General features: G+C 42.4%; 1 protein-coding gene across 1 annotated transcript in view; it reads right to left on the reverse strand.

The window, feature by feature from the left end:
- The window catches only part of LOC109464340 (von Willebrand factor D and EGF domain-containing protein-like), a 12,189-nt gene extending 1,937 nt beyond the window's left edge, over positions 1–10,252 (reverse strand). Inside the window, exons 1-16 of the mRNA XM_019761288.1 lie at positions 10,249–10,252; positions 9,895–10,113; positions 9,309–9,488; positions 9,004–9,069; positions 8,352–8,572; positions 7,951–8,037; positions 5,017–5,388; positions 4,682–4,764; positions 3,490–3,553; positions 3,022–3,261; positions 2,594–2,823; positions 1,950–2,229; positions 1,613–1,777; positions 974–1,363; positions 514–768; positions 96–210 (exon numbers count right to left, since the gene is read on the reverse strand). Coding sequence (XP_019616847.1) covers positions 96–210; positions 514–768; positions 974–1,363; positions 1,613–1,777; positions 1,950–2,229; positions 2,594–2,823; positions 3,022–3,261; positions 3,490–3,553; positions 4,682–4,764; positions 5,017–5,388; positions 7,951–8,037; positions 8,352–8,572; positions 9,004–9,069; positions 9,309–9,488; positions 9,895–10,113; positions 10,249–10,252 — 2,971 coding nt within the window. The remainder of the gene's footprint in view (positions 1–95; positions 211–513; positions 769–973; positions 1,364–1,612; positions 1,778–1,949; positions 2,230–2,593; positions 2,824–3,021; positions 3,262–3,489; positions 3,554–4,681; positions 4,765–5,016; positions 5,389–7,950; positions 8,038–8,351; positions 8,573–9,003; positions 9,070–9,308; positions 9,489–9,894; positions 10,114–10,248) is intronic.
- Between the last annotated feature and the right edge of the window lie 995 nt (positions 10,253–11,247).

Consider the following 11,247-nt stretch of genomic DNA (forward strand, 5'->3'; position numbering starts at 1 on the left):
AATGTTTCTAAAACATTCTGACAACAACATCATTTTGTGTTTGTAACGGCCGATTCTTAAAACGTGATGACAAGACCATGGACTTAATTATTCACCTAGGCTGTCGCTCCAAGCTGAGACAGTGACTGACGGGACACACTGCTTGCACCGGTTTCCGATCTGTGTGTCTCCACTGTAATAGCAAGACCCATCGATCTCACAGAAGTTGTCCTGCATATTGAAAAGATATAACAATAGTAGAAATCAGCGGAATGATGTCAGTTTTCATAGGTGCTTTAAAGCATGGGTTTTCAAAGCAACACATCTGCACAGTTGATTATTATTTGTGTAGACACAGCTGAGCCTACGAAAAGCATATCTGATCAGTGATGCTACTTTGCCGTCAAAACGACATCCTGTAATAGTATTACTAATACATTCCTAGGAAATGTTGGGGCTTCGACTAACTACAAGAAGCACCAAAAGCTCATAGAAAAGGATCCCAGGCTACCTAAAAGCTATCCCCCCCCTTACCCTGAGAACACAGAATCCGGTGGCGTTGCAGTCCTGACAGACGGCGTCATACGTGATGAGCAGGACCGGCGGGCTGAAGCGCACACCGTCGTTACTGATGGAGACGAGCGTCGCCTCGGCTGTTGTCCTGTGTCCGGCTGCCGTACTCCTCCTGACACGGGATTGCGGCAGAGGACACACCACACGGGCAAAGTTCTCAAAAGTGGCCGCAACGGTAGTTTTGTCATTGAGAGGATGAACGCCATTCTTGTCAACCTGGAATCAATCAAATTGCAATAGCATTAGAATAGGATATGCATAAATACAAGAGTATACTTGAGTCAATTATTAAAGAAATCCCAGAAAAAATCTGCATATTGAGGGTAATGGGTGATTTCAGTATAAAAGACATGTAAGTTATTAAACATGTCAATTGCACTTCTTCCCGACTAGATATCCGCATACCAGAAACAACACACACCTGTGCCGCCTGTAAAGAACATGTGAGATTGGTCGACTCCAGGAAGTTCTTCCCGATGACAGGAGTCCGTTCGCACGGCCGGATGTTGATGTCACACAGTCCATCCTTGGGAATGAAGAATGCTTCCGGTGGTGTGTCTGATTCTATGGAGCACGACGGACCCTCGAACCCCACCTGACAGATGCACTCTCCTTTCTCACAGATTCCTTTCTGGCTGCAGTTGCCCGGACACGAGACGGTTTCGTAAAAGAACGAAGGGGGTGTCAGGGTACCGTTATTTGTCTGGGTGGAGTTACTTGTCCAGAAGGAAGTGTTCCTGTACAGCAGACTCCCACAACTGCTTTCCATGGTTGTTACAGCAGTTTCCGCCCATGTGGTATCGCCCGTTGCCTGAAAATGGCAGAAAATTAGTTTATTGTCAACAACGCCTTCCATGATGACGCAACAGCAACATTTACTAGTGCCCTATATGATATTGCCAAGTACAATGTCATTTTCCTATAAATTGTAATACACTAATACCCATGCATGGAGGCATTTAAGCTACTATGTCATACTAAGGTCTGATCAGGCATGTTCAAAGCTTTATTTTGATAAAAGATTTTGCAACATGTAAAGAACGTTTGTCTATATTATCACCTGGATATCAGCCACGCACGACTCTGTGGCTGAAGACAAGTCAACTTTGTCTCCAAGAACTGATGTACACAGCTGTCCTGCCGCGGACCCCGTCATGGCGTCCTCACAGAACGTTCTGGCCTCCGCCTCTGTCATCCCATTTGGTGCAGGCCAAGTTGGGGGTGCCTGAATGAAGCAAAACGTGATATATTGTACTTCTAAATTGTGATGAAACATTGCCATTTTCCATACATGTACAAGTCACTAAACTAAATGTTTCATTACAATGCACGTTTAAGTATAAAATATGGCCGCTGCACTATGGCTAGCAAAATGGTCTAATACGTCAATGTCTCACCACAGGAATGGCCGGCTCATTGTAGTCGAAACCGAACATGTCGTCATCGTAGACTTCGTCATGGTAGCTTGTGCTTCGCCTCTTGCGCGCGTTCTGTTGTTCTGCGACAGGCTTAGCACCTGCGCTGGCCGACTTCCACTGACAGTTGTAGGCGTATGATGAGTCGCACCTCACTTCCTGGTAAGAGCCTTCGATGTTGCATTCGCAGTATCTCCGCTCATCTAGAGGAAGAGGAGATGGCTTCAAACTGCCCACGAAGAGATTGTCGTCATCTGGAAGTCTAAAAACAAAGTAAGAAAATCAATAGTTGGTTGTAATAGTTGATCAAATTCAATGAGAACAGCACAGGTAGACTTGATACAAAGAAGAGACCTAATAGTGACAAAAGTAGAATTTTGACAAGCCTACCTTTATTTGTCAGCCTTCTCTTTCCCACATCTTGGGCAGCAATGATTTCCCAAAAAGATACTTTCAGCCATTGGTGGTATTTTGTGGTATTTGCAGCCATTGGTGGTATTTTATATCGTAGCTTTAGCATTCTTAGTCATGTCCAAAAGAAATAGAATTCTTGGTCATGTCCAAAAGAAATCCTTAATCAACGAATGCTTATGATTTGCGAAACAACAGTGAAGAATGAAACCTACTTCCAGCTTTTGACGAATGCACTACCGGTGATCACCTGGTTGTCGCCAATGATAACCTCTGTCTCACGATCTGCATAGAGACCGTCATTTGTCTTGTCGCCATCAAACGTCCCACACAGCCCCTCAGTTTTCTTGTAGTCGTCAGCGGAAGGGTAAAAGTAAATGTTCAGAAACTGGTTGGACGATCCTATCGCTATAATGTCCATCCACGATCCTGTTGGGAAGTAGACCTTGGGAAGATACGCGGCAGTAAAGATGGATGTCGGGGACAAGTCAAGCCCATAAATACAACGTCCAGGTATAAAGTTGTATACCAACTTGAATACCTTTTGACCGGCAGAAATTGCAAAAAGACACGTTACAAATTATCTGCTATTTGCGCTTTTCCGTTTGAGTGTTTTGGTAGTTACAAAGGATAATAAACTTACCAAAAACCGATGTCCTCCATCTTTGTAGTAGAAACGTGTGTCTATCCCCACGGGGCCATGATGTTCCACCTTAGTGGCAAGGGACGATTCAAACTGAACCCATTTTCCCGTGGAGTAGCTGAACCTGTCCACGCCGTCTTTACACTTTGTGATGATGAACACCTCGTTTCCCGCCCGGATAGCAACGCCGCAGTTACAGGCCACATTCCCGGCATTGCACATTTTCGTCCTGGTCTGAACCTTGGAGCAGTACGAACAACAGCGTAATTTTCAACCGACCAACTAATAGGGCAACCATTTAAGTATCCAACAAAAGAGCATAGCAGGAAAGCAAGCAGGCCGCCAACCAAGCAACTAGCCGAATACATTACCTTTAGTTATAGCTTATAGTTGCATTTCACCTGGCACTAGAAAAACAAACTATGCAATATTTGATAAATTTACAGGAAGTGCATGAAATTGACCTACCTCAATGGGGAGGAACCGATGCTTCATCAGAGTAAATGTGCCAGGTTGATATACATGATAGTACCTAACAATTGGGCATAATACACGGATAACACATCAGAAATATAATTCAAAATTGTAGCAATGTTATACCATTGGACATATGTGGTGTACTTTATTAACACATCTGCGTAATACTATTTACCCTAAACAGTACACCTGGGGTCCGCGCGGACCCCAGCACTATATATTCTGTAATATTTTTTTTTTGTTTCTTAAGATTTTTTTCTGAAATTTCAGGTAATTGTCACCCACAAAATTGTCCCTCAACACAGTGCAGAAAACTCAGTTTCCTCCATTTCTAAAAATTTTTATATCTGATTTTCTTTTGGGCCGGCTTTCGATCATAATGTATACACTGGCGTTCTTATACATTACCTTTTTTCCGTTTTTAGATGTTTTATGCACTTATCGAATGGCCACCAAGTTTTCAGAGAATGGTGTTCTAATAGAATTAAATTCTACCAACTTTGGTGTAATTATGACGTCATATGACGTCAGAGCTATTAATATGGTCCGCCATCTTGGACTTGTTATTTAATAGAAAACCCAGAATATTTTTATGTTCAAACCAAAATAACTGATTTTTTCCAAACACAAACGCAAAAAATCATTAACTTATGTAACTAATGCGAAATTTTTAGCAGAAACATTTTAGAAGTGGTCACCAAATTTCATGGTTCTAGCTCAAGCCGTTCAGGCGCTATTTAAGATTTAAGTTGGCGCGGGCCTCAAAAGACCACTCGGTCTGAATAGTGTTCAAAAATCGGGTATTTCTTCCTTTTGTCTTTTCTTCACCAAAAAATGGGAAAAGGTCAAAATGTATAATTTGTGTACGTAATGTGGACTCAGAGGTTCACCCATCAAATTGCAAAGCAATTGAGCTTGTAGTATGTTGATAAGTTCTACAAATTAGCAAAAAACTGTCAGGTGTACAGATTAATCAGTCCGGGAAGGTGTGCTGTTGAGGGTTAACATGCTCTTTTGAATCAATGCTTCTAGGGAAAACAACATATTTTCCATTTTACATGAACACCCACCAATGTGTGGGGTCACCCTGCTGGATAAAGAAAAAGATATCTAAGGTTTCTACAAGAAAGTAACTGTCATTGAAAGTGAAAACACAATAAATGTAATAAATGTCGTTCCTCACTTTCCATCAAACGTGGTGTAGTGCGGGTCTCCTGTGGACTTGCAGACGACATCCTTGTCCGGATCGTTGTTTCGAGTGGTGACCTGAACAGAAAAAGGACCCAAGATACAATTAAACACCCAGAATGTGATGGCTGGAAGAACTGAATTATTAACATGCCGAAGATTCGCTATGACCTTTAAAAAGAAAGCATTTTTTCATAGTATACGTTTGTCGACTCTGATAGATATTAGAGGTAAAGCCTCGAGTGCAACCCGCGTGTAGGTCCCCCATTTTCAATGTTAAACCAACCGTTCTTTATGCGAAAAACACATTGCGTTTTTTCATCAACTTACATAAACGTCTCCAATTTGGTACGAGTCCCACAGAGGCGCAGAATCAACAGAAAACGGGTTGAATCCAATCTTCATGCGCCTTGACCCGTCCGCCATACTGTCACTGACAGCCTTTACTGGGAACTCAATGATTCCGTTCCAAGTGTCATCGTTAAAGTCAACGCTGCAGGTTTCTTGAACAACCTCATTCTGCAAACTTCCCGCACAGATGTTGTCCGCAAAGTCGTCGGTCTTGTGAACAATTTGTACTGACAGTTTGCACTCCAAACCCCATGACGACGCAATTTCATTGCAGACAAGCGGCAGTGTGGGCTGGAGCTGTATGTTCTTTGACTCACCTCCCTCTTCGATCAAAATATCCTGCGTAAGAATCTGTGACGGAAAATGTATTTTTTTTAAACAATAGTGACATCAGCAGAAGGATTTTGAAGATTACCATGTTTCGTTCGTTTTAGTTCTGAATTCAACTGGCTCCACCACCATACATGTACATCATTGCACTCTAGCAGCCATAACCCCATTCAGACGGGGGGGGGAGCTTTCAGGCCCGCGCCAACTTTCAACTCAGATAGCGCCTCAGTCTTAATAGACCTTCATATTGTATTGAATACACTTTTCGTTTGGTTGTATTCCTCCACTTCGTCACTCAGAAAGTCGACTCTCTACGTAATGGGCTAAACTCAGAGATGGGTGATGACCTACTTACCTTGATAAAGAGGGAGATCATGGAAAACAACGACTGCAAGTTTTAGTTCAGTCCGGTGAATGTTGAGGAAGTGCACTCACTCCTGTCGTCTCTACCTGATGGGAAAGCTATGGGCTTGGATAACTTGGACAACACACTACTTAAACTGGCTGCCAATCATATAGCACAACCATTATGTTATATTATAAAGTTTAACCTGTCTTTCACTACGTCTGTTTACCCGTCTGAATGGAAGAAGGCCAAGGTGATTCCCTTGCCCAAGTCTACGTCTGCCCGCTTGAGTGGACCGAACGCAAGACCGATAAGTCTACTTTCGTCCATAAGCAAGATAGCAGAACGAGTTGTGTACAACCAAATCTCCCAGTACTTCTTACAGAACTCCTTAATGACAACCCACCAACATGGTTTCAGGAAACACTATTCCACATGCACAGCTCTCCTGGAAATGGTGGATGATTGGTACCGTAACATTGACTGTGGGAACCTGATAGGAGTGATCTTCCTCGACTTTTCGGCTGCATTTGATCTTGTTGATCATGCATACCTTCTTACAAAGCTACAATGCTATGGTTTCGGTATGGCCGCAGTTGAATGGATGGAGAGCTATCTCTCACAACGCTTGCAGTGTGTTCACTACAATGGCCGTAACTCTTCGTTCAGGGATATCACATGTGGAGTACCTCAAGGGAGCTGTCTGGGACCCCTTCTTTTCAGTATATTCACAAATGATCTTCCTCTAGCCACAAAGGAGGCTGCCTCAGTTATGTATGCAGATGATACTTCTGCTTACACATGTGCACCGTCAATCTCTACAATCAACTCCACCTTGCAGAAAGAGCTACAACACATAAGTGACTGGGTCTTAATGAACAGTTTGTTTCTCAATGCAGGCAAAACAAAATCAATGGTAGTTGGGAGTAAACCAAAAATAAAACAGAACCCAGTACTCACCTTATATTCTAATGGCCAAGTCATCCAGCAAGTAAAGGAAACAAAACTCCTAGGCAGTACTCTTGATGAGTGCCTCACTTGGGACAATCATACAAAAGTGACTGCGAAGAAGATGGCCTGTGCATTGGGAATGATAAGGAAATGTGCCACCTACCTGGACTCTTCATTACTTAAGCTGCTAGTAGAATGCCTCACACTCTCACACGTTGACTACTGCTCACCAGTTTGGTCCTCCACTTCACAGAAGAATGTTCAACAACTACAAGTCATGCAAAACAAAGCAGCTCGTCTGGTTCTACACTGTGACTTCAAAACCCCAGTACAACAGCTCCATGCGTCTCTGTCATGGCAGACTGTCAAGGAAAGGATTCTTGTAAACACTGTCTCTCAGCTACAGAGGGTCATTGCTACACATCAACCAGAAGTACTCTACAAACAGTTATGTCCTGTCTCCTACCACCACAGCCACAACACACGTCATGCTAGCCGAAACACATACTGTTTAATGAAACCCAAAACGAACGCCCTGAAGAAGACTTTCATTTATAGATCCTTAACAGTTTGGAACACTTTGCCACATGAGGTACAAGCAGCAACTAAGAGTAGGTTTAGGCAGGAGTTGTTAGAGCACATGCGTACATAGGCACATGATGATAGGCACATGTGATGTTATTTTTAAATGTTAAGTCTAATGTTGTATGTAAATAATGTTGTAATTTTGATGTGGTGTATTTGTATTATTGTATTTTAACTCCAGGAAGATTAGCTACAAATTTGATTTTGTATGTCTTGTGTGTCGCTAATGGAGTTTAATAAAGCACATAAAGCACATAAAGCACTCTAAGATGTATGGACATTTCTTTTACGGTTTTAGCCCCAAAAAATCACATAAATGACGCCATAATGATGTCATATGACGTCAGAAATACACCAAATCCATCGTTATGATTGAATTAGAACACAACACCATTCTCTAAAATTTTAGTGGAATAACTAGTTTTTTAGTTACAGGGGGCCTCCCCCCCCTCGGCTCCAGCATGGCCAAAAAAGCCCGGTCTGAATAGGGTTAAAAGTAGAAATGACAAAATACAATAGCGTAGGTGCCATATATGCATCCGTTTTGTAACGGCAACACCCAAAAAATTTCGGGGTGGCACCCATAACTAAAAGAACAAAGCTGGCAAAAAAATTATTGCCATGGGAACAGTGTCTGGTTTACTATCTACTGGTATCTATATCTTAATGAATTTATTATGTGATATGGTTGTGGTTTCTACCTTTACTCCAGCAAAGAACTCATTGCTGATTTCCATCGTGCCAGGGATTCCTCCGTCTTTGTACCTGCCGCGGACTTTGCAGACTATCTGGAAAACATCGGTCGAAAATACTTATGAGTTGAATATTCATAACAGTCTACCTATGCGTAAATACGGTTCAGATGTTATCGGATCTAGAAAAATAGATATGTTTCCTCTTATTGCTTTATTAATCAAATTAGCAATAAATACTTCATGGTGATACTTCATGGCAGAAGTGAACCGATACAAAAACAAAACCCTCGTACTGAAACAAATATATTGGGTTAAATTCTATAAACTATACAAGGCTGTCTGACTTTCATTAACATAGCCATGAGTTACTGAATAAGTTGCTATGGAATGGTGTAAACCTTTCTTACCGTCTTCCCCATTCCGGCTTTTAGATCAACTTGTTTCAAGATTGATCTGCTCTCTCCATTTATTAATATGTCTTCGAAGATGGGAGTGTTGTCGGCGACCCAGAAGACTTCGACATTCAGGTTGTCCCTCGGTGGACGGTCGAAGTCGCAGTACAACACGACTTGGTAAGGCTCTGTGCCGCTAGTCAGCTTTGGGTTGGTCGTTATGTCGGGGAAATTAGCTGTGGTGGAAAGTTTGTAACGTATCCAAAATATCGGTATCAATCTTTAATTTCTTTTGGTATGCAGAAATTTTGCAATCAAAAGAACACAATATCTCTTCTTGCATGAGCTGAAATGACATAACTTGGTGCTGTAACGTTAACCTTGACGCATAAGAATGTCAACATCAGATTGGGCTGGGGTCGTTTGATGTACACTTCATTCAGGTTAAGACGTAAGTCCAGACAATGTCATGCATATTGCTGTTGGGGACAGATTCATAACATGCGCTCATGCGACACTGTCAAATTGTGACGTTTGATGTTTGTGATATCTTGAATTTATACCCGATATAATGAGGAAGGCCAATGTCATCCCATACTCGTATCTTAATATACCTATGGGGTATTATGTACTTCTAGGTCGAGCAAAAACCATGTGAAAGACTTACCCGAACAGCCAGGTGTGAAGCCGTAGTTTTCTGAGCTCTGTCCTGGTGGGCACGGCTCGTTGGTCCCTTTTGGGGAAATAAAGTTGTGGGTTTGCGGCAATGTAACCATTGCATCATCAATTCTTTCCAGACTTTTACAAACCTGTTTACAGTATATATGCTAATCTTATTACATTGTGTCTATAACCTACCGGTAGGATAAATCTTTAGGAGAGAAGTTTTATAGATTTGAACTTCTCTGGACAAAAATAGATTTTTTCTCTTATAAAATATCCATGGCTTTTTGTAATATGTATTGTTCCCACCTGCACAGTATGCTTGTTCACAGCCGGGTGTGGGGGGTAAGAGATAGACGTAGTACGGTTCAGGGGGTCCATCACACTGCCTGACTTTGATGCCCCAACAGTTGGCCTCACAGTCTCCACTGAGGGACCTGTGGCACGCCTGCCTAGTGACTTCACCGTCAGATATCGTTGGAAGAGAGCCTGTCACAGCACAGGATAGAACAATACTTTAGATTTCTCACATCCGGATCAGGTCTATTGGAATTTCGTTTGAAGCCCGAACCGAATTATCCATCGGATGATATTCTGTCACTTACTTCAAAATATGGAAGAAACAAATTCAAAACATCATTACTTGCAAACGTGCATTCTATCATTACACAAAATGGCATAGACCACACGGTGGTCGTTTGCATCACCGTGGCTACATCTCCCTAGTGCAATCTTCTGAAATGAAAACACTGTAGACTTTATTTGGCTAGAACCAAACCCATCTCTCAATAGCTCTCTAAATAAAAAGGAGGGAAATGTTTGGCTGAGTGACTAGGCAGAAGAGACGCGATAGAGCCTTCGCCACCGATTTACAACTTTAAATAAAAAAACTCACCTTTCATCCAAACAGGTCCGACGGTTGAGCAGCTGCTGGGTGCGAGTAGAGAGCAGTCCGTTGGGATCTCTCCGCCCGCTGGGCTGACGAACCGGTACCACTGGGTCCTCAGCCCGCTGTCGCACCGGAACGGGCCGCCTGGGGTCGCTTCGATGCCGGTACTTCTGGAGGGCTCGTCAAGTGCCACGTAGCTGGTACATGGATCGCCAGGCGACACGGCTGTCAAAAAAGAGCGCAAAACACAACCCCTTTTGTTTGCTTGTTAGTTTGTTTGTCCATCCGTCCGTTTGTTTTGTTTGTTTGCTTGCTTGTTTGTTTGTTTTTTTTTTGTTTGTTTAGAACAGCCGATCTAACCCATCTTGGCGCAATAGGGTGGGAGTATCGTAGAGTGTTGTGGTCGGTCGCCTACTTTGTGGTTTAGCACGTCCTTGGGTATTGGATTACATGAAGAAACAAATAAACTGCTATAATCAAAAGTGAAAAAAAAGTCAGACTAATTTGCATCATGTTGTTGTTTTGATTGTCTGACTTTTATTCCATTTTCGAGTTCACTTCACTTTATTTGCATATTAATCAATAGTCTGGCCGTGAGCGGTTGCGTGCATCGTTCTTTGCGCAAGTTGTAAGTCAGTTGTACATGCTTACAACGTACGATCTCTGTACGATTGCAACTTTATCGTAAGGAGGCCGTACTCACACGTTCTTCTTCCGCACGGCACGTACGGGGCACGCGCGTCGCAATAGATTGCTGGTAGAACACTTTATACACAGGCATTTAATGAAAAAAAGGTTGCCTTGTTACCCTGACAAGTATCTCCGATCCTCTTCCAACCAACGCAGCACTCGTAGTAGGTGAAGTACTCTTTGCGGTAAACAGTAACCCAACTCCGGTGGTATCTATCCACGAGAAATCAAATTGTAAGAACAAACTATACATCGCAAACTGATGCAAACATGCACCGCCTATACCTATACCATCTAGATAAACGTATAAAGCAATTGATGAATGGGGTAGTGTATTGATAGTCCAAAAGCTGACGTAAGTAGAATAGTATTGCCAAATATGATATTTGTCTAAAGATATGGGTAATGTTTAAGCACGATAGCATAATCCATTGTGGGATTTTAATATGGTTGTCATTATTGTACAACGTACTTACGAAAGAGGTACAATGATGCTTTGGAACATAGTTGACAGTTCCAATGTCGTATACGCGACCTGTCGGGACGCCTGACGTGTACACACCGCGCCTTCAGGTCTGTGGAAACAGAACACGGTGAACAAAGGTTTGTATGTTTTGTCCTTTATTTCCAAATTAATTAAGCATGATGATATCTTGTTCAATATTTATA

Source organism: Branchiostoma belcheri, unplaced genomic scaffold (assembly GCF_001625305.1).
Source record: "Branchiostoma belcheri isolate BF01 breed outbred unplaced genomic scaffold, Haploidv18h27 scaffold137, whole genome shotgun sequence".
NCBI classification, from domain to species: domain Eukaryota; kingdom Metazoa; phylum Chordata; class Leptocardii; order Amphioxiformes; family Branchiostomatidae; genus Branchiostoma; species Branchiostoma belcheri.